General features: G+C 37.1%; 1 protein-coding gene across 8 annotated transcripts in view; it reads left to right on the forward strand.

Annotated features, from left to right (window-relative positions):
• Nucleotides 1-27,395, forward strand: part of DNAI7 (dynein axonemal intermediate chain 7) — a 90,251-nt gene that overhangs the window by 55,838 nt on the left and 7,018 nt on the right. For 7 of the 8 annotated variants that reach the window (XM_066354284.1, XM_066354278.1, XM_066354322.1 and 4 more), the window contains 3 exons: nt 13,855-13,930; nt 18,694-18,854; nt 20,511-20,667. In XM_066354284.1, coding sequence (XP_066210381.1) covers nt 13,855-13,930; nt 18,694-18,854; nt 20,511-20,667 — 394 coding nt within the window. The remainder of the gene's footprint in view (nt 1-13,854; nt 13,931-18,693; nt 18,855-20,510; nt 20,668-27,395) is intronic. The other variant, XM_066354303.1, reaches the window with a different exon arrangement.

Below are 27,395 nucleotides of genomic sequence, written 5' to 3' on the forward strand. Positions count from 1 at the left end.
TTGATTTTGAGAGAGAGAGAGAGAGAGAGCAAGGGGAAGGAAAAGAGAGAGAGAGAGAATCGTCAGCTCACTTTAGCTTATTCATTGATTTCTTCTCATATGTGCCTTGATGGGGGTTGAGGGCATGCTCAAACTAAGCCAGTGACCCCTTCTCAAAGTCAGAAACCTTGGGCTTCAAGCCGTAGACCTTTGGGCTCAAGTCAGTGACCCTGTGCATAAACTGGTTAGCCTGTGCTCAAGCTGGCAACATTGGGGTTTCCTACCTGAGACTTCAGTGTTCTAGAGGTCAATGCTCTATCCACTTTGTCAGGCTGGACCTTTGAACTTTGTAAAGTTAAAGTTAAAAAATAGTCTTTGTCTTTAAGGTATTCTTAAGCAGATACAAGATTTAACATAAATATATAGTATATATTTAATATAAATATATATTTATATAGAGAATATCTACTAAATACCATATATAAGGAATTCAACATGATCATTGTTTTTAATGAGCTAATAGTCTTGTGGAGGAGTAACATTTATTATACATTCTGATATGTGCAATGAAAGATTATGTGTGGGAGTTGGGATAAAAAAATTCAGAAGAAAAAACAGAGTGAACAGATGGGAAATCTTCTCTGATGAGGTAACATTTGAGCTAAATCTTTTGATAGGTGAGGAGTTTGTATGTGAAGGAAAGGGAATTATTCTGGTCAGAGAGAAAAATGTAGAGACATGAAATAGCCTTAGAGATTTGGGGACTTCTTGGCATCATCAGGGACAAATTAAAAACCTGTGAGACCATGTAAAAAACCTAGCATTAACATTCAACAGCCTTCAAGTTCCCACAAATGTACTTCAGCAGTCCATTTCCACAGTCATACTCTGGACCTTGTTCTTATTCTTTGCCTGTTCAGCAGCTAGTTATCAAGGACCTACCTGTGCATGGTAGGCACTGGCTGGGGCTCAGGGGATAGTGGTGAAAGGAGGAATGAGATCACTGTTCTCATGATTTACATACAAGTAAGGAAAAACCAACAAACTAGGAAAAACTGGGAAATAGCAGATGGTCATAAATGCACAGGATTATGAGATGCAGAGTGGATGTTTAGGGGGACTTGTATGATAAGTGATTATTTAAACTGTGACCTGAATGACCAGAGGAATAAACCACATGATGATTAGGAAAAAATTGTAGCCTGAGGGTACAATTACTGTAAAGGTCATAATACAAAAATGAAGACCCAGAAGAAGGCCAGTGGAAGGATGTAATGTGCAAAAGGAGGGATGTGGTATGTGATGATGTCAGAGAAGGCAGCAGAAGCCAAATAAGACAGGGAAGGCAGGCCAGAGCAACAAGTTCAAATTTTATTGTAAATGCATTTGGAAGCCATTAGAGAGTTGTAAGTGGAAGAATGGTGTGATCTGATTTATGGCTTTGAAAGGTTATTCTTTCTGCTGTGCAGAGAATGAATTGTAAGGGGCCAGAGTAGAAGCACAGCATCAGTGAAATAGGACTTAGGAGGCGTGAAGGGTCAAGGTGGCTGGTACAAAGGTGGTGGCAAGACGTGGAAAGGTGGATATGTTTGGCATACATTTTGGAAGTAAACTATTCTGCTGAGTTTTTATTTTGGGAAACAAAGCAGATGGTGATTTAATTTACTGAGATGGTTAGAAATGGGCTGAATTGGTTGTGAGTGACGGTGTATTGAGTTTTGTTGGGCACGTTAAGTTTGGGACACATAAATGGGAATGTCAAGTAAGCAGATGTGAACCTGGCATTCTGAGGGAGTCAAACACAGCTACCATGCCCTTGTGCAGATTGGGACTTCTAGAGTGATGCAGTATGGGGTGTGTGTGACCAAAGGAACATTGCTAGCATGTATTTGAGATCCTGTAGGTAGTATTAAAGCTACAGGAATGAATGCGATTTCAGTAAACTCAGGATGATAATTCTTAAGTGTTACTCAGAATGTAGCAGTGACACTAAATTTCCAAAACTCATCTTTAATTCCTCATCAAGGGCCAGTTTATACAGTTTATTCTCAAGCTCTAGTTCAATTTAAATTATCTTTTGATGGAAAACTTGGGTGTCAGATCAGTAAATTCCTTAGATCAGTAAATTCCAGTAGATCTTCTTTTGATGGACAATAAAGTTCAAGACACTCTATCAAACTTGTAAAGTATTTGTTGCTGAACATTTTGCAATGTGCAACATCAAGATTAACTATATTATTCATAATTGTTTATATCAGTCACCTAGTATCTTAGTATCTCTTTAAATACTTCCATGATTTTTATCACTTTTGATTAGCTTAGTTATGTTTTTACATTTAAGTCTTTTATCCATCTGGACTGCATTTTAGTGTAAAGTGGGAAGAAAGAATCTAAATTTATTTCCGAGCTTAGCCAGCTATCTCAAAAAACACTTTACTACATAAACCTAGGCTTTTGCTATTGATCTGAAATGTCATATGCTAAATTCCCAACTGGATCCCAAAATCTATTTCTGGAATCTCTATTCTGTTTCCTGTAATCTTCTTCATGATCCAGGCCATGTTTTTATATCAAATTCAAAATTCATATAGATTAAAAGAATTTTCATGTTACAATATCTGTGCATTTATTAAGGTGCAGTGCAAAATACTTTGCTAGTATTCCATGAAGTTCTTCGATAAGCCAGTTCTTGAATCTATTGAGCCACGTGTCATTGCAAAGTTATACCTCAGCTACCTTCTCTCCTTCATACTTTGTCAGGCAAACAGTTTTAGAAAATGTTACTTTTTATAGATTTATTACAAACCTAAAAGATTTATCAAATATAAAAGTAAAAGATTACAAAACACTATTAAAGTTTATCTAGAAAAAAATATGTGGAAAACAGCCAGTGTTATAAAATAATTATGGAGAGAGAATTTTTCATTACCAAATATAAGACATGATAATATGAAGAAAAAGCTCTTTTTTCCAGCTCCATTGCCAACAAACACAAGGAGCTTTATAATGTATAAAACTATGAATAATTAATTATATTGTCAACAAATGCGGTCTGGAGTTTGGTCACTAATAAGTTCTGATGATATAACTGCAATGACAGAAAAACATTCTAGGGCAGGGGTAGTCAACCTTTTTATACCTACCACCCACTTTTGTATCTGTTAGTAGTAAAATTTTCTAACCGCCTACCAGTTACACAGTAATGGTGATTTATAAAGTAGGGAAGTAACTTTACTTTATAAAATTTATAAAGCAGAGTTATAGCAATATAAAGCATATAATAAAAATTACTTACCAAGTACTTTATGTCAGATTTTCACTAAGTTTGGCAGAATAAATCTTTATAAAACAACTTACTCTAGTTAAATCTATCTTTTTATTTATACTTTGGTTGCTCCGCTACTGCCCACCATGAAAGCTGGACCGCCCACTAGTGGGCGGTAGGGACCAGGTTGATTACCACTGTTTTAGAGCAATTATCAAGATTAATGAGCTCCACCAGAGTGTGAATTTATACTTTGCCTCCTTCAGGAAGAAGTCTAACTTTAAAAAAGTCAATTGAACTAAAGAGTAACATAAACTAGTAAAAATTTTAATTATGTAAAGGCAATATACTATATACAAGATTATTCTTTCTAATATGTGACAATGTAGAAGTGGATAAATTCCTGTCGTTGCATGCCGAAGAACTGTGGTTATCAAGGGGAAAGTTCTGTTAAGAAAGTCTAAACTCCTAGACTTCCTGCAAGGCAAGAAACCAGTTTGGTCTAAACTGAAGAATTTCCGACTCTTCAAAGATGTAAATTGGAAAGCTTGACTTGCTTACTGGTCTGATATTTTTGGTATTTTTCATAATCATAATCTCTCTAAGAAAAAAATGCAACTGGCTTTTTAATGGTAGATAATATCAAAGGCCACCTAGATGTTCATAGGCACCTTAAGTTCAACATATCCACAATCAAAATCACTACATTTTCCCCAAACCTGTTCTTCCTCTTTTTCTTTTCTTTCTTTTTTTTTTTTTTAATAATTTTATTTTTTTAATGGGGTGACATCAATAAATCAGGATACATATATTCAAAGATAACAAGTCCAGGTTATCTTGTCGTTCAATTATGTTGCATACCCACCACCCAAAGTCAGATTGTCCTCTGTCACCTTCTATCTTGTTTTCTTTGTGCCCCTCCCCACCCCCTTTCCCTCTCCCATTCGCCCCTCCCCCCCATAACCACCACACTCTTATCAATGTCTCTTAGTTTCACTATTATGTCCCACCTACGTATGGAATAATACAGTTCCTGTTTTTTTCTGATTTACTTATTTCGCTTCGTATCATGTTATCAAGATCCCACCATTTTGCTGTAAATGTTCCTATGTCATCATTTCTTATGGCTGAGTAGTATTCCATAGTGTATATGTGCCACATCTTCTTTATCCAGTCATCTGTTGATGGGCTTTTTGGTTGTTTCCATGTCCTGGCCACTGTGAACAATGCTGCAATGAACATGGGGCTGCATGTGTCTTTACGTATCAATGTTTCTGAGTTTTTGGGGTATATACCCAGTAGAGGGATTGCTGGGTCATAAGGTAGTTCTATTTTCAGTTTTTTGAGGAACCACCATACTTTCTTCCATAATGGTTGTACTACTTTACATTCCCACCAACAGTGGATGAGGGTTCCTTTTTCTCCACAGCCTCTCCAACATTTGCTATTACCTGTCTTGATAATAACAGCTAATCGAACAGGTGTGAGGTGGTATCTCATTGCCGTTTTGATTTGCATTTCTCTAATAGCTAAAGAAGATGAGCATCTTTTCATATATCTGTTGGCCATTTGTATTTCTTCCTGGGAGAAGTGTCTATTCATATCCTCTTCCCATTTTTTTATTGGATTGTTTGTTTGTTTGTTGTTGAGTTTTATGAGTTCTTTGTATATTTTGGATATTAGGCCCTTATCTGAGCTGTTGTTTGAAAATATCATTTCCCATTTAGTTGGCTTTCTGTTTATTTTGCTATCAGTTTCTCTTGCTGAGCAAAAACTTCTTAGTCTGATGTAGTCCCATTCATTAATTTTTGCCTTCACTTCTCTTGCCTGTGGAGTCAAATTCATAAAATGCTCTTTAAAACCCAGGTCCATGAGTTGAGTACCTATGTCTTCTATGTACTTAATTGTTTCAGGTCTTATGTTTAGATCTTTGATCCATTTTGAGTTAATTTTTGTACAGGGGGAGAGATTGTAGTCCAGTTTCATTCTTTTGCATGTGGCTTTCCAGTTTTCCCAGCACCATTTATTAAAGAGGCTTTCTTTTCTCCATTGTGTGTTGTTGGCCCCTTTGTCAAAAATTATTTGACTATATATATGTGGTTTTATTTCTGGACTTTCTATTCTGTTCCATTGGTCTGAGTGTCTATTTTTCTGCCAATACCATGCTGTTTTGATTGTCGTGGGCCTATAATATAGTTTGAAGTCAGGTATTGTAATGCCCCCAGCTTCATTCTTTTTCTTTAGGATTGCTTTGGCTATTCAGGGTTTTTTATAGTTCCATATAAATCTGATGATTTTTTGCTCTATTTCTTTAAAAAACGTCATTGGAAGTTTGATGGGAATTGCATTAAATTTGTATATTGCTTTGGGTAATATAGCCATCTTGATTATATTTATTCTTCCTAGCCAAGAACAAGGTATATTCTTCCATCTCATTATATCTTTTTCGATTTCCCTTAACAATGGTTTATAGTTTTCATTATATAAGTCCTTTACATTCTTTGTTATGTTTATTCCTAAGTATTTTATTTTTTTTGTTGCAATCGTGAAGGGGATTATTCTTTTGAGTTCCTTCTCAGTTGTTTCATTGTTGGCATATAGAAAGGCTATTGACTTCTGTATGTTAATTTTGTATCCTGCGACCTTACTGTATTGGCTTATTGTTTCTAGTAGTCTTTTTGTGGATTCTTTGGGGTTTTCGATGTATAGGATCATATCATCTGCAAAAAGTGATACCTTTACTTCTTCTTTTCCGATATGGATGCCTTTTATTTCTTTGTCTTGTCTGATTGCTCTGGCTAGAACCTCTAGTACCACATTAAATAAGAGTGGAGAGAGTGGATGACCCTGTCTTGTTCCTGATTTAAGGGGGAAAGCCTTCAGTTTAGTGCTATTTAATATGATGTTAGCTGATGGTTTATCATATATGGCCTTTATCATGTTGAGATATTTTCCTTCTATACCCATTTTGTTGAGAGTCTTAAACATAAAATTGTGTTGTATTTTATCGAAAGCCTTTTCTGCGTCTATTGATAAGATCATGTGGTTTTTGTTCTTTGTTTTGTTGATATGGTGTATTACGTTAACCGTTTTACGTATGTTGAACCATCCTTGAGATTCTGGGATGAATCCCACTTGATCATGATGTATTATTTTTTTAATATGTTGTTGTATTCGATTTGCTAGTATTTTGTTTAGTATTTTAGCATCTGTATTCATTAGAGATATTGGTCTGTAGTTTTCTTTTTTTGTGCCATCCTTGCCTGGTTTTGGTATGAGGGTTATGTTGGCCTCATAAAATGTGTTTGGAAGTATTGCTTCTTCTTCAATTTTTTGGAAGACTTTGAGTAGAATAGGAACCAAGTCTTCTTTGAATGTTTGATAAAATTCGCTTGTATAGCCATCAGGGCCTGGACTTTTATTTTTGGGGAGGTTTTTAATGGTTTTTTCTATTTCTTCTCTACTGATAGGTCTGTTTAGGCTTTCTGCTTCTTCTTGACTCAGTCTAGGAAGGTTGTATTGTTCTAGGAATTTATCCATTTCTTCTAGGTTGTTGAATTTAGTGGCATAAAGTTTTTCATAGTATTCTACAATAATTCTTTGTATATCTACGGTGTCCGTGGTGATTTCTCCTCTTTCATTTTGGATTTTGTTTATATGAGTTCTTTCTCTTTTTTCCTTGGTAAGTCTTGCCAAGGGTTTGTCAATTTTGTTGATCTTTTCAAAGAACCAGCTCCTTGTTCTATTAATTTTTTCTATAGTTTTTCTGTTCTCTAATTCATTTATTTCTGCTCTGATTTTTATTATCTCCTTTCTTCGGCTGGTTTTGGGTTGTCTTTGTTCTTCTTTTTCTAGTTCCTTAAGGTGGGAAGTTAAGTGGTTTACTTGGGCTCTCTCTTGTTTGTTCATATATGCCTGAAGTGATATGAACTTCCCTCTTATCACTGCTTTTGCTGCATCCCATAGATTCTGATATGTCGTATTGTCATTTTCATTAGTCTGTATATATCTTTTGATCTCTGCACTTATTTCTTCTTTGACTCATTCATTTTTTAAAAGTATGTTGTTTAGTTTCCACATTTTTGTGGGATTTTTTCCCTCTTTTTTGCAGTTGAATTCTAGTTTCAAGGCTTTATGATCAGAAAATATGCTTGGTACAACTTCAATTTTTCTGAATATGCTGATGTTGTTTTTGTGGCCCAACAAATGGTCAATTCTTGAGAATGATCCATGTACACTGGAGAAAAATGTATACTCAGTCACTTTGGGATGAAATGTCCTGTAGATGTCTATCATATCCAGGTGCTCTAGTGTTTTGTTTAAGGCCACTATGTCTTTGTTGATTCTCTGTTTGGATGACCGATCTAGAGCCGTCAGCGGTGTATTGAGGTCTCCAAGTATGATTGTATTTTTGTCAGTTTTTGTTTTAAGATCAATAAGTAGCTGTCTTATATATTTTGGTGCTCCTTGGTTTGGTGCATATATATTAAGAATTGTTATGTCTTCTTGATTCAGTGTCCCCTTAGCCATTATGAAATGGCCATTTTTGTCTCTGAGTACTTTTCCTGTCTTCTAGTCAGCATTATCAGATATGAGTATTGCTACACCTGCTTTTTTTTGGATGTTATTTGCTTGGAGTATTGTTTTCCAGCCTTTCACTTTGAATTTGTTTTTATCCTTGTTACTTAGATGAGTTTCTTGTAGGCAGCATACAGTTGGATTTTCTTTTTTAATCCATTCTGCTACTCTGTGCCTTTTTATTGGTGAGTTTAATCCATTTACATTTAGTGTAATTATTGATACTTGTGAGTTCCCTATTGCCATTTTATATCTTGCTTTCTATTAGTTTTTTGTCTTGTTTGATCCTTCTATTTCGTTTTTCTATCTTTTGTTTTTATTTGCTTGTATTCGATACATCTTTCCTCTGTTGCTATCTTTTTTATCTCATGTGCTTCTGTGGTGGTTTTTTCAATGGTGGTTACCTTTGAGTAATGAAAAGGGTCCCTACCCTGTTCATTGTAGCGAACTATTTTGTGAGTACTTTTGCACTCCATCGTCCTTTGCTACTGTTAATCTCCATCTTCTCCCCCTCTTTCTTTTTGTTGTTGTCACAGTTTAAATTTGGTTTTATTGTGTTCTTCTTGGAGCTTTTACTTGTGGCTCTGTTTTTTTGTTTTGTTCTTTGTATCTGATTGGAGAACCCCCTTTAGTAATTCCTGGAGTGGGGGTTTTCTGATGATAAATTCCCTCATCTTTTCTCTATCTGTGAATGTTTTTATTTCTCCTTCATATTTGAAGGATAGCTTTGATGGGTATAGTATTCATGGCTGCAAGTTCCTCTCTTTCAGGACTTTAAATATTAGGGTCCACTCTATTCTAGCTTGTAGAGTTTCTGCTGAGAAATCTGATGATAATCTAATGGGCCTTCCTTTATATGTTGTATTCTTCTTTTCCCTGGCTGCCTTGAGAATTTTTTTTTTTTGCTGTTGGTTTGTGTCAATTTCATTATGATATGCCTTGGAGTAGGTTTGTTGGGGTAAAGAAAACTCGGAGTTCTGTTTGCTTCTTGAACTTGAGGCTTTAGTTCTTTCCACAGGCTTGGGAAGTTCTCATCTATTATTTGTTTGAGTATGTTCTCCATTCCATTTTCTCTCTCTTCTCCCTCTGATATACCTATTATATTTATGTTATTCTTTTTGATGGAGTCAGATAATTCTTGTAGGGCTATCTCATTTTTTTTAATTTTTGAGTCTCTTTCTTCTTCTCTCTGTTGTGCCTCAAGTTGCTTGTCTTCTATTTCATTAATCCTCTCTTCTATCTGACCTGTTCTATTAGCTAAGCTTGTTACTTTGTTTTTCAGCTCATGAATTGAGTTTTTTTCATCTCTGTTTGATTTGTTTTTATAGTTTCAATTTCCTTGGACATATATTCTTTGTGTTCATTGAGTTGTTTTCTGTGCTCCCTAAATTGCCTTTCTGTGTTTTCTTGTATATCTCGGAGGATTTTTAGGATTTCTATCTTGAATTCTCTGTCATTTAGCTCCAAGGTTTCCAATATATTAAATTTTTTTTCCATAGATTTTTCCTCATCTAGCTGTGTTACCTCTCTTTCTTTTGTATCCATGATATTTGATTTTCTCTTCCTTAATGGCATCTGAGGTAGGTTTTGTTGATAGTATTAATGAGATTTAATAAAGAATAAAAAGTTAAAAAAATAAAAAATCGAAAAGAGTTGTTTTTTTTTAAAAAAAAATTAATAATGAAATAAAGAAAAATAAAATAAAATAAAAATTTTTAAAAAAGGAAATTATTCCCCCCCCCTCCTTTTTTCCTCTCCTCTCCTCTCCTCTCCCCTCTTTCTTGAGAAAATCTTGTGGTGAACTGTGAATTATAACAAACAATGCCTGTGATGGAGGGACTGAATTGGGGAAAAGTAATAAAGGGGCAAAAAGAAAAAAAGAAAAAAAAAGAAAAAAGAAAAAAAAAGAGCGTATGGACCCACAAAAAGCAAATAAGGAAAAAATTTGGGTCAAGAATAAAATGATTTGCTTTTAGGTGTTGGTTGTCTAAGAGTTATGATGAGAGGAATAAGAGGAAAATGGAAAAATGGGGGGACAAATTAAAAAATTACTATTGTATTTAGTGGAACAAGACCTAGATAAAATGGAGAGCCAGGGATGGGAGCACTGCTAGTGAGTTAAAAAGGTGAAGTAAAAAAACCCCAAAATGCCACAAACATAAGTTTGAGTCCCAGATAAGATAATTTGTTTGTTATTGAGGTTTGAATGAGAGGAGATGTAAAGGAGAAAGGAAGAAACTAATATAGAGGGAGAAAAGAAAGAGAGAGAAAAAAAGAGAGAACCACTAACGAAGAAAAAAGAAAAAAGAGGAGAGAGAGAGAGAGAGAGTTAAGGGTTTTGGAGTGCAACCCTCATAGAGAGAAAGGAAGAGAAGAGAAAAGATAATGGGAGATGTAACACTTATGGGTAGTGTAGTTCAAGGAGAGGAGAGAGTAAGACCGGCAGAGAGTTAATCGGCCAAATTGGAGGAGGAAAAAAAGTATCAAGAATGAAGATAAGAGAAACAAACGAACATATATAATAAAATGGGATAGGTTATAAAGTCTGCAGATTATTCTTGATTTTGAGAGGTTATCTTCTTGCTTTTTCTTTTCTCTCCCTCTTCCTGGTCGGTGACTCTGTACCCCGGGTTCTGCCCCTTTGGCACGCTCAGGTAGAGGTTTGCAGTTGATAAGTCTCTATGGCAATGTCATGTATTGTGCTTTAGTCTCGTTGGCAGTCGAGGCTCATTAGCATTTATAGGCTCCGACAGTGAGAGAGTCCGTGTTCCTGGAGCCTTTCTCCTAGTCTTTCCTTCCTCAATTAGTAGCCTGATAATCCAGCTATGGGGTTGCTGCTGCCTCTGCCTGGATAGTAAGAGGCTCAAAGAGCTGGCAACTCCCCACTCTATTTCCACTCAGCACAGGGCTCTGGGTAAGGCTCAGTCAGTCAGAGCTGCTAGCATAATCAGGCGGGCTTTCCGCCCACTCAAAGACCTCTGGCTCTGTCTGCCACTCTTTCCAGTAACACAGGCGGGCGCCCACTTCCGGGGCGCTTGGAGGAAACTCTCACTCACTGGCTGCGCACGCAGACCAGGATATCCGGCCAGCAGTCTCATGCTCTGAGTGAAACCCCCAACCACAGGGAAAAGTTGCAGCGTTGGAATTGAGTCTCGCTCCGTCCCCGTGTGCGGCTTTTGCAAGGCGCTGGGGCGGCCCGAGATTCTGCTTTGGCCCACACAAAGGCCCCTGACTCTGCCCCTCTGTGCGATAACACGGGCGCGCACTGCCGAGGCACTCGGAGGAAGCTCTCATTCACTATCTGCGCGCGCAAACCAGGATATGAGGCCGGCCGCATTTCCCTCTGAGTGAAACCCCCTCCAGCACGGAAAATCTCCACCGTTGGAATTAGTTCTCACTCCCTCCCGTGCATGGCTTTCCCAGGGCGCTGGGGCTGCCCAGAGACTCTGCCCTCGGCCCACAGAAAGGCCTCTGACCCTGCCTCTCCGTGGGGCAACACGGGCACCCACTCCCGGGGCCTAGGAAGAAATCTCTCGCCCACTAACTGCGCGCATGCCGACCAGGAGACCGGGTAAAATGGCCGCCCTGCTTGTCTTTCTTTGTTTGGGTTTGGCGCGAGTGTTAGCTTGTATTGCCCGGGTTGCCACAGGATCAGTTTTTCCTCGGCTTGGATCTCCGTGCCACAGCCTGGTTCTGCCGTTTGTGCCACGGCCTGGATCTATTCACCCCCTTTGCCCACCTCAGTTTCTATATTCAAAGTTACCAGAGAAAGCCGCCCTGTTTAGGTTAGTGAGGAAGGTGGAGCATTTCTTACTCCCTATTTCCTTCGGGGTTTGGTTATATATTTAGCCAATTTTTCACTCGACCATACCTTTGGGTGTATTGCGAAGCATCTGGAGGCTCCAAGTATAGGTTTTTCTGTTTCTGGTTGAAGATCTTGTTGAGTTTTGGGGGAGATTTATCGGTATCTCTTCCTACCCCGCCATTACTCTGACGTCATCTCCTTTCTTTTCTTAATAATTGTATCACTGTCACCTTATAACCGAAGCCAGGCACCTGACAATCAGTCTTTATCTGTGCTTTGCCTTCTATATCCAATCACCATGCAAATTATGTTGATTTTACTTACTCATATATGTTCCTGCTAATCGTCCTGATTTCTTCTACCTTGTGTTAGGGCCTGGTCCTCTTCCCTTGGACTTCTTTCTCTTCCTTGAGTAATCCATTCAGCAGCTGGCCACCAGAGCATCTTTATGAGTGCAAATTTCTTCATGTTACTTTTCTAAGCTTTTGTGGTCTTTCCTTTACCTATAGGAAAAATTCTAGTGCTGAGAGCAACACCCAAAGCTTTCCATAACCTGGCCCCTGCTTTTCTCTAGGTCCAACTCTTTACACCCTCCTAGCATGCCTCACCCGATCTTCACCCACTCACAGAACTGACTGTTCTCCCTTTGTATTCCTGTTGTGGACCTCCTTATTTTTGACTATAGCACCCACTAAACTACCCACTTGTACATCTGTTTCCCTAATAGCCTACAAGCTCCTTAAGTTAGGGACCTTATTTTTTTTTCTTTTAATCCTAGTATCTGGTAAGGCCTGCACAATTTAGGCGTTCTATAGAAATTCTTTGAATGAATGAATTAATAAGAGAGGAGTTTCAGAGGCACAACAGAAAGTGCTGTCAGAGAATGCAACCGTGTTAAAACTGGTCAAGGGGAAGACACAGGGCAATACAGTGTTGAGAGTAAGCAAAAGAAAATTTGCTAAGGGTACTTGGCTTTGTGTAGTGATTGAGGATGAGAGGCATGGTGAGACTGGCTTTAAGCTTCGACTGGAATTCTGGTATAAGGTTATTCTATTGTTATAGAAGTTCAGGTGGTAGTTGAGATCAAGTAAAGTTTCCTGAATATCCTCCAGTTTGAAAATATTAAGACACACACCAATTTTTATAACAATGCTTCATTTATCTAGTGCTTCACAGTACACAAAATTCTTATTTCTTTTTTTTTTTTTTTTTCTTTATCTTTCTTGAAGCTGGAAATGGGGAGAGACAGTCAGACAGACTCCCGCATGCGCCCGACCGGGATTCATCCGGCTCGCCCTCCAGGGCGTCGCTCTGCCTCGACCAGAGCCACTCTAGCGCCTGGGGCAGAGGCCAAGGAGCCATCCCCAGCACCTGGGCCATCTTTGCTCCAATGGAGCCTTGGCTGTGGGAGGGGAAGAGAGAGAGAGGAAGGGGGGCGGGGGTGGAGAAGCAAATGGGCGCTTCTCCTATGTGCCCTGGCCGGGAATCGAACCCAGGTCCCCCCGCATGCCAGGCCGACGCTCTACCGCTGAGCCAACCGGCCAGGGCAAATTCTTATTTCTTTAGAACAGTTATCTCCCTGAGCTTCAATTTTCTTTTTAATAAAATGAAGATAATAGATATCTCTTAGGATTACTTGCAAGAGTTGAGTACCAAATATGTTATTAGATCAGAAATTGAGGACTTTAATGGTTAAATAACATGTTCAAGGTCACAAAGGTAACTTAGTGACAGATTTTGATATAAATTCTAATCTTATTGCCATTTTACTACACTAGAGTATTATGAGGTATCCTTTCTTTACTTGGTACACAGCATCTCTATTTTCTTTGAGACGCTTACACAAAAGTGGGCTTTGGAATTACCCTACCAGAGAGCTGATTGCCAAAATCAAGCAAAATCTAAAACTTGCCCGAAACCAAATGCAAATATAAACAACTTTATAGCTTGCACCGCTTCCTATCTCTCTAGTTTACATTTAACGTTTTCAGCAGAGAATCTGAGCCGGCTGGCTCCTGCCTCCATGAGTGTCTGTGGAGATGTGCTCTCATTTTAACTGACTTTTAAAATACAGTTTTTAAGTCCAGTTTTATGCCAGAGCAAGTGTCAGTTTTGGGGCTTTGGCCTTAAGGTGTCTGTCATCTGCAGGGGGAACTGGAGCAGAAGGAGAATGGATTGGACTGAGCAGACTCTGACAATCACACCCTCTGTCTTGTGTTTTCTGTAGTGCTCTGTCCAGAAAGAATCTGCAGACACACAGTCTGAACTGAAGATGAAGTTATTAAGTGAAACCATTTTAGCAGGTATTCTTCTACCTTATATTTTTAGAATTTAACTTTATAGGAATTTTCCTGCTTATGGAAGGAATGCCAGGGTCATTGTAAACAACAACAAAAAGTTAAGATGTTGAAGAAATATATTTAAAGTGAAAAATCTTCATAATCCTTCTTCCAAGGTAACCAATGCTAACAAATTTATTTGTGCTTGCTTCCTCTACTCTCTGTCCTGATTTTTAACAATACAATGGGGTCATACCATACAAATATTTTTATTTTTTTATTTATTGATTTTTTAGAGAGAGAAAAGTATTTATTGTTTCACTTATTTATGCCTTCATTGGTTGATTCTTGTATGTGCCCTGATTAATCCCGCAACCTTGGTGTATGGGGATGACGCTTCCATCAACTGAGCACTCGGCCATATTATACAAACATTTTTGTTGAAAATTACTTTTCATTAACCTCACAGTATTTGCTATGCTACATAACATTCTACATACATACATACATAGAACACAATACATATGCTGCTTAAGTGAATAATATCAAACATTATTCTGAGTCAGAACCCAATGGTAACCCTATTTTTTTAGTACTTCTATAATTCCATCCAATAACAGAACATTATTTAAATATTTATTGATAGACAGTAATGTTATTTCTAATATTTTATTACTATAAATAATGTTGCAATGAACATTCACAAGCACACATATATAATTAGAAATTTCTCAACATTTTTTATATTTAATCTTATCCTGGCATATAGCAATTGGATATAATTCAAAAATGTCAAAAAGTCAAAATTATAGTGATGTATAATTTGCAATATTTTACTCTGAGATTTATGTACATTTTTTTTAACTTTATCATTATGCTGCTTTCCCAGTAACTTCTAACGAATCTATTTCTATATGTTTCTTAGCATATTTTTCATAACAGGATTCTTGTCTACTTCTTTACTTTTTCTAAAATACTTTTGTTTTTTCTGTCAACTAGCTTTATATCTTTGTAATTTCATATAACCCTTAGAAGGTAATTTTTCCATTAAAATATGCTGTAGTCAATTCATGAACCTTTGTCAATAACCAAGATTTTCTACATGATGATCCCCGATTAACATATATCATAAATGTCTAAATTTGGACACAGTATTCTTCTTACTTTCTTTTTAGGATTATCAGATAGGTAATTAAGATACATTTGAAAATCAATTAATGCCTGCATTTTATTTAATGTACACAAGGAAATTGATAAACTGGAATTTCCTTTGGATATTTCCATTAATTTTCAGTGCCTGATCTCCAAGGGTTAGTTAGATTCAGTGCCATCTTGTGTACTTCTTTTATGGGAGAGAAAAATTATGACAATAAGTAATAAGGCTAACAGTTTGAGTTTTTACTATGTCTGGCACCGGTTCTGAGCCCTTTATGTTCATGAACTCATAACTCCCTCAAGTTCTACAAGATAGATATGACTACTACGTATTATTCATTTTGTAGTAGAAGAAACTGAGATGTTAATCAGCATATATTCTATGCTAATTCAGACCCCCCCCCTTTAAGGGGTCTGAATTTTCTTTCTTACCCATCACACTATATATATTAAAAGAATTTTAGTGCAGCGTGGAAATGGCTCAGTGATATGTGACTTCAGATATTTCCCTGATTGTGTGTTGAGAATTTTGAAATCATAGAATTTCCTCATAAAATTTCTGGACACAAGAGATTAATTAGTCCAGTCTTTTCATGTTCAAGCCCCCATCCCTGTTTTTCTATGAGCCAGGCCTATTTTTGTTGAAAATAACAACTTAGCTTTAATTTTATATATGAGTCAAAATTTATTATTTTTACCATACTATTTTTTTTCTCTCATATATTTAGCCCCATAACATTCAATGTTAAGAAATTAATTGGGCAGTTATAAAATTCTGTGGTAAACAATTTTTTGACCTTTTAGAATAAAGGGTAGCAGAATATGCTGCCCCAAAATAGGCCACTTTGGCATGAGCATTATTTTGAGCTGAATGCAACTGAAAAGATAGATGTTTGAAAATCTCCTTACCTTTTCCTATTTGCCTAGAAGCAGGATACAGATTTTCAAAGATGTCCCTCCTCTCCTCACTGCTAGGAAGGACAAAGCTTAATTCTCAGAGACAACTTCAGATCTATTAGCCTGGAGAGGGCGCCAGAGGGATCCACATAATCAGCTACTCACCAGCCTTCATCTCCACCCTCAGAAGCTGAAAACTGCTCTCCTTTGTTCTGTCAGTTTTTCATAAATTTATTGTTTTTTGTTGAAAATCCTATATAAGCCGGAGTTCTAAGCCACCTCTTTGAATTACTCATTTTCCCCATGTGTACAAGAGGCATAGATATTAATGACATTCTGGTTTTCTCCCATTAATATATCTTTTATTATAAGGATCTTAGCCAATATCTCACAAGGGTAGAGGGAAAATTGTTTTTTCTCCCCTACAATAAGATATATTTTAAAAGATTTTCTTTTTTTTTATTTTTATTTTTTTTTCAGAGAGAGAGAGAGAGGGATAGACAGGGACAGACAGACAGGAACAGAGAGAGATGAGAAGCATCAATCATTAGTTTTTCATTGCACGTTGCAACACCTTAGTTGTTCATTGATTGCTTTCTCATATGTGCCTTGACCGCAGGTCTTCAGCAGACCGAGTAAACCCTTGCTGGAGCCAGCGACCTTGGGTTCAAGCTGGTGGGCTTTTTTGCTCAAACCAGATGAGCCCGCGCTCAATCTAGCCACCTCGGGGTCTCAAACCTGGGTCCTCTGCATCCCAGTCCAACACTCTATCCACTGCGCCACTGCCTGGTCAGGCAAGATTTTCTTTTAATAACATGTGCTTGTTGTATACAAATTCCTAAAATGTTAGTATATAAAATATGAATATAGGCCTCCCCTGCACCCTCTCATTACACATGCCTGTTCCCACTATAACAATCAGCTTTTTTAATAGTTTTGATCTGTTTTGTTCTTTTTGTCTGGTCGAATAACCTCCCTGAGTATTTCCTGCAGAGGGGTTTTCTGGTGATAAATTCCCTCAGCTTTTGTATGTCTGTAAAAGTTTTTATTTTTCCTTCATATTTGAAGGATAACTTTGATGGATGTAGTATTCTTGGTGGTAATTCCTTTCTTTTAGTACTTCGAATGTTTGGGTCCACTCTCTTCTGGCTTGTAGAGTTTCTGCTGAGAAGTCTGATGATAACCTAATGGGCTTTCCTTTATATGTTATGTTCTTCTTTTCCCTAGCTGCCTTGAGGATTCTTTCTTTGTCATTGATTTTTGACAATATTGTTACGATGTGCCTTGGAGTAAGTCTGTTTGGGTTGTGGTAACTTGGTATTCTGTTTGCTTCTTGGATTCGAGGCTCTGTTTCCATCGATTTAGGAAATTCTCATCAATTATTTGTTTGAATAGGCTGTTCATTCCTTTCTCCCTCTCTTCTTCTTCTGATATACCTATTGTTCTTATATTGCTTTTTCTGGGGGAGTCAGACAATTCTTGTAGAGCTCTCTTAGTTTTTTAAATTCGTGAGTCTCTGTCCTCTTCTCTCTGTAGCATCTCCCATTGCCTGTCTTCAATGTCACTGAGTCTTTCATCTATCTGCCCTGTTCTATTAGCTAAACTTGCTACTGCAGTCTTCAGTTCACATATTGAGTTCTTCATCTGTGTTTTTAAAGTTTCAATCTCCTTGGTGAAGTGTTCATTTTGTTCATTAATTTGTTTTCTGAGCTCATTAAGTTGCCTAGTGGTGTCTTCTCACATCTCATTGAGTATTTTCAAAACTTCAATTTTGAATTCTCTATTATTTAATCCCTAAGGCTTCCATGTGATTGAGATTTTTTTCTGGAATTTTTTCATTTTCTTTCTGAAATATATCTCTGTCTTTTATAGCTATGGTATTCGATTTCTTTTTCCTTGATGGCATCTGAGAGTGGTATTGTTGAGAACCCTAACAAAAAGCAACTAAAAAAATTGAAAAATACTATAAAATAATTAAAAATTATGACAAGAAATAAAAAACAGGGGAAAAGATCAAAAGCAAAGAAAAAAATCAAAAACAAAATATCCACAGAAAAATAAGAATAAAAATATAAAAATAAAAAATAAAATTCAAAAATGAAAAGGAGAAAAAAGAATAAGAAGAAAAAAAGGAAAAAGGTGGGGTAAAAAAAGAAAAGAAATTTTGATTTTGACAGGTTTCTTCTAGTAAGTCTTGCTGTATTGCAACTTTTAGCTCTGTGAAGCTTCTGGGCTGTCCACTGAGTGCTGCTGTTGCAATGATGTAGGTGGAGCTGCAGTCACGTTGATGGGTGGGGCATATTGTGAAGGCTTCACAACCACTTCAGCTTTGTGGCTTCAGCTTTATTGCTTCAGCTTTCCTGCTTTACAGCGCAAACAATGGTGGTCTCAGGCTTCTGGGCACTCCCTCCCACATCTCAAAAGACCTTTAGTCCATTTGGTGCATGGATCTTTCAGGCGTGCCTACAAGCCCAGCTGGAGTTCCTTCACTGTGTTATAGTTCAGTTTGTTGAAATTTCAAGGGGAGAGATCAGGAGTATCTCTCATGCTGCCATTACTATGACATCATTAGCTTCATTCTTTGTGAATAGTTTTGAATTAATCACTTTTTGAAAAGTTTTAGTAGCTAAATAGAAACTTTCTTTACCAGTAATAGAGATTTTTCATTTCCCTCCTTAAAACACATAAACTTGTTATGATCTGTTTAGAAACTGAATTAATCTGATTGATTTCAGCACAGTTGTTGCTACTAGAGAATGTTACTGAAAAGCCATATTACTTTGAAGACAAGGAGGTTGATATGTGTGGGTTCACAACTCTGGGTGGAGTATATCACTTGGACATCTTGGAGCTGCCCCCACAGCCTAAACAATGGAAGAGCTGGATGATTGTGGAAGTAGGTGGATTCTTACAATTTATGAGTTAAATAATTTCTCACACTTTTACTTTATATCAAATGCTCTAACACCCAATGAACTTTAACTCTATTAAGCAAGCACAAAGGCCAAAAATGTAATTTTAAACCACACTGAATATACAAAATTTGAATCAGTACTAATGAGAAGTTATCTAAAATAAGATAGATTTTAAAACTAGAAATCATACATGTTAATTGTGAACCTATAGCACTGTGTTTACATTGTGCCAGTTTGGCCTTAATAATGATAGTCTGTTTCAGAGGCTAGAAAACTTTTTATGTTAAGGGCCATAGGTAAATATTTTCAGCTGTGTTGCAATTCCTCAACTCTGCCATTGTAACAATGAAATAGCCATATGTAAGTGAATGGACATGGTTGTATTGCAGTTTAACTTTGTATATTTACAAACATTGGTGGTGTGCCAGACTTTCTAGGGACCATAATTTGTGGACTCTGGCCTAGATTAGTGGTCCCCTGCAAGTGGTCCCTCGACCAGAAGCATCAGTATCATTTGGTCTCATCTGGGAATTTGCTAGAAATGCAAATTCATGGGCCCCACATGAGTCTTACAGAATCAGAAATTTTGGAGGTGTGAGACTCAGCAGTCTGTATTTCAGCAGAACGCACCTAAAGAGCCACTGGTATGGATCCTTGACATACAAAATGTGGTCCATCAATCAGCAACATCAACAGCACCTGGAAATTTGTTATAAATGCATAATTTGGGACTTCATCTCAGATCTCCTGAATATGCATTTTAACAAAACCTTCAGGTGAGTTATACACCCATTAAAGTTAGGGAAGCACTGATCCAGGTTGTGCCAAGGTTCCTGATGCACGGACCACACTTTGAGTAGTGATACTGATGATAGCAGTTGTTAGGCCATCTGTCGAGGAGTTTCTCGTTCTCACACTAATAAATACTGTAGTAACATTTGCACAAGTATTGACTTGGTTTCACTTTACCTCACTGGCTTGTGTCCCAAATATACCCAGTTCTGTTGTTACTGCTCTTTCTCCTTCCTGCTCTGTGCCCTTTTTTTTCTCTCTCCTTTGCTCTCCTCTAACATGCTATGTCCATAGATTGCCAGGCACTTCTAACCTACATTTTAGGATCTTATATTAGAACAATATTTATCAACTTTTTTTTCCCATTATCGCCTCTCTAAGGAGCTCTCGTAAACATTTTTCTCTAACCAGCCCCCCATAGAATTTTAATACCATAGTATTAAAGAATGTATTTGAGTATGTACTATATGTATATCTGTGCTTTATTCATAAAAGAGTAAGATTCTGTCATGCTTCCCCCAAACGAATTTTCACTCTATTGGGAATGATATTGTCATTCCTTCTCTCTCTTCCCACAAATGAGAATGTATTTATTAGAACAAGCCTGGGGGAGATAATCTGATCTATAGCCACTTTGAAGAAACTATATACATTCAAACATAGTGATTTTTCTCCTTCAATCATTATGTTTTAATTTTGTTGTGACATTTTGTTAGTCTATAGTTAAATGAGACCAAACTGCAGTGCTTATTAAAAATAACTATGTAGCTAATTTAGCAATATTTACACCTTTAACTGATAGTAGTCAGCTTCTAACTTGGTATTGTTTTGGTCATTTTTAAAAGATACACAAAGGAGGATTACAGAAATACGTATATCCTCCAGCAACTACGGAAGACTCTGAGACAGAAAATACTTTCCCTCCCATAGAAGTCAAGCTCGAGGTTCATGAGAATGTGATCTTTTTTGAGGATCCTATGGTTGCAAGGTGGGACACTAAAGGTACAGCAACGCCTTTAACCAGCTTTGATAATTATTTAATGAAAGGAGGTGTACTATACAAATCCTTAAATCAAAACAGGAAATGCAATGTGTACTGTAAACTAATCTTACATGTTTGTGTCAATTCTAGGGTTTTGTTGGCTCTTAGTGGAAATGAATATTGTAGTTTAAAGATGTATTGAACTTTATAATTCTTAGTTACTAAAGTGTATATATCTGCCATAATCTGAAGAATTACAATTCAAATTTGGATTAAAATTTGATTATTTTAATGTTAATGCTTTATAAATTGGAAATCTTCCTACAACCAAGTATTGAAGTATTGGGGATGGAAACTGGGGAGGTGGGGGAAAGAGGAAAACTAGCTACTATGTGCCTCTTTATAATTTTTGATTGTTGAACCATAGGAAATTATTGCTTATTCAGAATTTAAATAAGTATCAATAAATCAGGAGTACCAACAAATACAAATTAATGATTCACTAATCATTAACATATATGATTTGGGGTTGTCTGGCTAAACTTTGAAAGGTCTTGGTCTTGTGAATTAATGTATGCAGTTTTGAAGCTCCTAGATGGAAGCTGTATAGCTTTGTTTTTAATGAGAATTATTTTATACCCATCTGTTTATTTGAGAAAGGATTTACATATTTGATGATAGGTTGGGAACAGTTTAGATCAATAAATCACTGAACTATTATTTAAACTTTTTTTTTCTTAAGTGAGAGCAGGGAGGCAGGAAGACAAATTGCCATATGTGCCCCGACTGGGATCCACCTGGCAAGCCCCTTATGGGGCGATGCTCTGCCCATCTGAAGCCATTGCTCTGTTGCACAGCAACTGAGCTCTTTTAGTGCCTGAGGCAAGGCCATGGAGTCATCCTCAGTGCCTAGGGCCACTTGCTCCAATGGAGCCCTGACTGTGGGAAAAGAAGAGAGAGATAAAGAATGAGAAGGGAGAGGGGGAGGGTGGAGAAGCAGATGGGCGCTTCTTGGGTGTGCCCTGTCTGGGAATCAAACCTGGGTCATCCACATGCCAGGCTGACACTCTACTACTGAGCCGGCCAGCCAGGGACTATTTAAACTATTTATCTAGTTTTGGGAGCAGGGAATATAGGAACTTTTCTACCAAGAACGGTAAATGTTTTGGAATTTAAACATTTTTATGACTGCTATAATACTCCACATTTTTGCTTATATAGACATAGTTACAATATAATTATTTATATTTTAGAAATAGTTTATGTATTAGAAACAGTATATTGCTATCAATACATTAAATTATAAAATATATTAAAATAAACAATTAGGTGATTTCTTCCTTGCTTTATAAGTTTCACTTTTACCTTTTCATTAATGGTAATGTTTGTAAGTATTTATCAGATTAAAAATTATTCAGACTAAGTTAGAATTAGACAAGATAAATTATTCACATGATTTAGGGAAATATAACTCATAAAATTTTACTCTAACTGCTGTAATTAGACAGCATATGACTCCAGTATTTTGTAAACCATGAGCAAACTCTTTGCCTAAAAATACTAGAAACTTGGAGAATCTATTTAGAAGTGATACTTAATTTTTACCTTTACAAATTAAAATAATTTTGTTAATGTAAAAACAGAAAGGAGAAAGGAAAATAACTCAGTTTGTCATAATTGTATTTGTTACATATGAGGAAAGGTGAACTAAGCAAAACTGGAGAGGGCATTCTGGGAAATGACTGATTCATTCATTTGTTCCACAGAAATGCTAAACAGTAAGAAATATAGGGCCCTGGCCACTTGCTAAGTCTGTTAAAGTATCATTCCAAAATACCAAGGTTGTGGGTTTGATCCCTGGTCTGGGCAGATATGGGAAGTGACCAATGGATGCACAGCTAAGTGGAAGAACAAATGAATGCTTCTCTCTGTTTCCCTCTCACTCTATCTCTATCTCTCTTTTTCTCACTCTTCTTCTCACTGTCTCTCTAAAATCAGTCAATCTATAAAAATAAATTAGAAAATAAAAAATATAGAGATAAATGAGTTTTTCCCCTGGAATTTTAAAGTTGTAGGAGAGCAGACAGGAAATAACATCCTAACACCATGTAGTGAGGTGCTGTGGTAGATAGAAGTGCTGCAGAGCAGAACAGTGACCAGATCAATCTGGAGAGTTAGGGGTGAAACATTGAACAGGTCCTCAAGAGACTAAGAGAACATTCTCACATTAAGTTTTGTATGGGTGTATCTTCATTTCTCTTGGGTATACACCTAGAAGTAGAATTGCTGAATTGAATGGTAAATTTATGTTAACTTTTTAACAAACTGCCAAATTGTTTTTCAAAGTATTGCTGGTGGAAATGAGGTTCTTTTACAGAGTCTCAGGAAAAGCATTCCACGGAACTCATGTATAGGGAAGTTGAGGCTTTTGTACTAAGATTTTCTTAGGGTTGAAATGGAAGGCTGCACACAGTTTTCCAGTGTATCATCTCCAGCCATCCCGCCATGGAAAAAAGTCCAATCTTGTCTTCATTAGGCCCAATACAAAGTCTAGTGTTCAGATATTGTCATGATTCAGGGCAGTTTGTCCCTGTCCTCATCTGGCTGGCCTAGTCATTTTGGTTGCACCTGGACTGGCGCTGTGCTTAGGCCCACGTTCAGAGCCCTTGGTTGGGGAGCCTGGCTGCTGCCTGCCCGAGGCAGCTATTAGAGCTGCGGGACTGCTTTGGAGAGGGTGCAAACACATAGGGAAAATACATGTTTCCAAGCAGAAGAGGAGAGAAGAGAAAAGCTCTTTTGTTAGCCTGAATTGTATTCTTAAATTAACCAATTAACTTCTTAATCCTTTGTGGGCTTGCATTGGTTCCTCCCATTATCCCATCAGATCCTTCTTCTGGGCTAGATTGACAGGACTCTATGGCCACCATCTTAGCTTCCACTGCACAGGCCTTCAAGTGGAAGCCCAGAAGCACCCCCACCTCCTCCACAGTCTGTTAATGGATTGATTGTTCCCTGGGAGAGGCTTCCTAACTGGCTCTGGGATTAAGTCCCAGGGGCAGAGGACACAGTGGTTTCCTGTAGTGTGGAAATAAGCTGTAAATGCTATAGTTTCCTAGTAAATGGGTGCTGTAACTTCCTACCAAAACAGTCTTCCCAGTTTTATCAAACTTAATATTCCTTATTATGTTCAATATCTGATTCCCTCTGCTTCCTTCCCTTATTAATATTTATCCACCTATGCTAACAAAATTGGCTGTACCATTTTATATGCCTGCTAACAATGAGTTTTTCCATTTCTCCACATCATTGTCAACATTTTGTTATTATATGTCTTTTCTATTATAACCATTGTAGTGGGTATGAAGTGGTATCTTGTGTTTTTAATTTGTATTTACCACCTGACAAGGCAGTGGTGCAGTGGATAGAGAGTCGGTCTGGGACACTAAGGATCCAGGTTCAAAACCCTGAGGTCACTGGCTTGAGTGTGGGCTCACCATCTTGAGTGCAGGTTTGCCAGCTTGAGCATGGGATCATAAACATGACCCCATGGTTGTTGGCTTAAAGCCAAAGGTCGCTGGCTAAGGTGCCTAAGGTGCCGCAACTATGAGTTGATGCTTCTGATCTCTCTCCCTTCCTGTCTGTCCATTTCTCTCTCTTGCTCTCATGCTAAAAAAAAAAAGAAGGTATTTACCTAGTGACTACTGATAATGTTGAGCACATTTATTTTTTTTATTTTTATTTTTTTGATTAATTTTAATGGGGTGACTGATAAATCAGGGTACATATGTTCAGAGAAAACATCTCTAGGTTATTTTGACATTTGATTATGCTGCATTCCCATCACCCAAAGTCCAATTATCTTCCGTCACCTTCTAAATGGTTTTCTTTGTGCCCCTCCCCTCCCCCAAACCCCTCCCTCTCCTCACTCCCAACCGGTAACCCCCACACTCTTGTCCATGTCTCTGAGTCTCATTTTTATGTCCCACCTATGTATGGAATCCTATAGTTCTTAGTTTTCTCTGATTGACTTATTTCGCTCAGTATAATGTTATCAAGGTCCATCCATGTTGTTGTAAATGGTCCAATGTCATCATTTCTTATGGCTGAGTAGTATTCCATAGTATATATGTACCAAAGCTTTTTAATCCACTCATCTACTGATGGACACTTGGGCTGTTTCCAGATCTTCGCTATTGTGAGCAATGCTGCCATAAACATGGGGGTGCATTTCTTCTTTTCAAACAGTGCTATGGTGTTCTTGGGGTATATTCCTAAAAGTGGTATAGCTGGGTCAAAAGGCAGTTCGATTTTTAATTTTTTGAGGAATCTCCATACTTTTTTCCACAGTGGCTGCACCAGTCTGCATTCCTACTAACAGTGCAGGAGGGTTCCCTTTTCTCCACATCCTCGCCAGCACTTATTAGGTGTTGTTTTGTTGATGAGCACCATTCTGACTGGTGTGAGATGATATCTCGTTGTGGTTTTAATTTGCATTTCTCTAATGATTAGTGATGTTGAGCATTTTTTCATATACCTATTGGCCATCTGTATGTCCTCTTTGGATAAATGTCTATTCATTTCTTGTGCCCATTTTTGGATTGGATTGTTTGTCTTCCTGGTATTGAGTTTTACAAGTTCTTTATAAATTTGGTTATTAACCCTTTATCAGACATATTGTCAAATATATTCTCCCATTGTATAGTTTGTCTTTTTATTCTGTTCTTATTGTCTTTAGCTGTGCAAAAGCTATTTAGTTTGATATAGTCCCATTTGTTTATATTGTCTTTTATTTCACTTGCCCGTGGAAATAAATCGGGAAACATATTACTGCGAGAGATGTCTGAGAGCTTACTGCCTATGTTTTTTTCTAAGATGCTTATGGTTTTATGGCTTATATTTAAGTCTTTTATCCATTTTGAGTTTATTTTTGTGAATGGTGTAAGTTGGTGGTCTATTTTCACTTTTTCGCAGGTAGCCAGCCAATTTTCCCAACACCATTTGTTGAAGAGGCTCTTTACTCCAATGTATGCTCTTACCTCCTTTGTCAAATATCAGTTGTCCATAAAAGTGTGGGTTTATATCTAGGTTCTCAGTTTTGTTCCATTGATCTATATGCCTGTTCTTATGCCAGTACCAGGCTGCTTTGAGTACAATGGCCTTGTAGCATAACTTGATATCCGGAAGTGTGATACCTCCCACTTTATTCTTCCTTTTCAAGAATGCTGGGGCTATTCGTGTTCTCTTTTGGTTCCATATAAATTTTTGGAATATGTGTTCTATATTTTTGAAGTAAGTCATTGGTATTTTAATCAGCATTGCATTGAATTTATAAACTGCTTTGGGTAATATAGACATTTTAATGATGTTTATTCTTCTTAACCATGAACATAGTATATGCTTCCACTTGTTTGTATCTTCCCTGATTTCTTTTATGAATGTTTTATAATTTTCCGAGTACAAGTCTTTAATTTCCCTGGTTAAATTTATTCCTAGGTACTTTATTTTTTTGGTTGCAATGGTGAAGGGGATTGCTTCCTTAATTTCTCTTTCTGACAGTTCATTGTTAGTTATAAAAATGCCTCTGATTTCTGAGTATTAATTTTATATCCTGCCACCTTGCTGAATTCATTTCTCAGGTCCAGTAGTTTTTTGACTGAAACTTTAGGGTTTTCTATATACAATATCATATCATTTGCAAATAATGATAGTTTTACTTCTTCTTTTCCAATTTGGGTGCCTTTTATTTCTTCTTGTCTGATTGCTGTGGCTTCCAGTACTATGTTGAATAAAAGTGGTGAAAGGGGGCACCCCTGCCTTGTTCCTGATCTTAAGGGGATTGCTTTTAATTTTTGCCCATTGAGTATGATGTTGGCTGTGGGTTTGTCATAGATGGCCTTTATCATGTTGAGGTATGTTTTCTGTATTCCCACTTTGCTGAGAGTTTTGATCATGAATGGGTGCTGGATTTTATCAAATGCTTTTTCTGCATCTATTGAAATTATCATGTGGTTTTTCTCCTTCCTTTTGTTTATGTGATGAATCACATTGATTGATTTTCAAATACTGTACCAGCCTTGCCTCCCAAAAATAAATCCCACTTGATCATAGTGTATGATTTTTTTCATATATTACTGGATCTGGTTTGCTAATACTTTGTTGAGGATTTTAGCACCTAAATTCATCAGGGATATTAGCCTATAATTTTCTTTCTTTCTGTTGTCTTTGCCTCGTTTTGGAATCAGAATTATGCTCGCCTCATAAAAGGAGCTTGGAAGTCTTCCTTCCTCTTGAATTTTTTGAAATAGCTCGAGAAGGATAGGAGTTAGTTCTTCTTTGAATATTTGGTAGAATTCACTTGGGAAGCCATCAGGCCCAGGACTTTCCTTTTTTGGGAGTTTTTTGATAACTGTTTCAATCTCATTTGTTGTAACTGGTCTGTTTAGGTTTTCTGATTCTTCCAGATTAGTTTTTGGAAGATTTTATGTTTCAAGGAATTTGTCCATTTCATCTAGGTTGTCTAGTTTTTTGGCGTACAGTTCTTCATAGTATTTTCTTACAATATTTTGTATTTCTGTTGTGTCAGTTGTTATTTCTCCACTCTCATTTCTAATTTTATTTATTTGAGTCCTCTCTCTTTTTTTCTTGATGAGTCTTGTTAAAGATTCATTGATCTTGTTTACTTTTTCAAAGAACCAGCTCCTGGTTTCATTGATACTCTGTATTGTTTTTTTAGCCTCTATGTCATTTA

This window comes from Saccopteryx leptura, chromosome 1 (genome assembly GCF_036850995.1).
Source record: "Saccopteryx leptura isolate mSacLep1 chromosome 1, mSacLep1_pri_phased_curated, whole genome shotgun sequence".
Classification (NCBI taxonomy): Eukaryota; Metazoa; Chordata; class Mammalia; order Chiroptera; family Emballonuridae; genus Saccopteryx; species Saccopteryx leptura.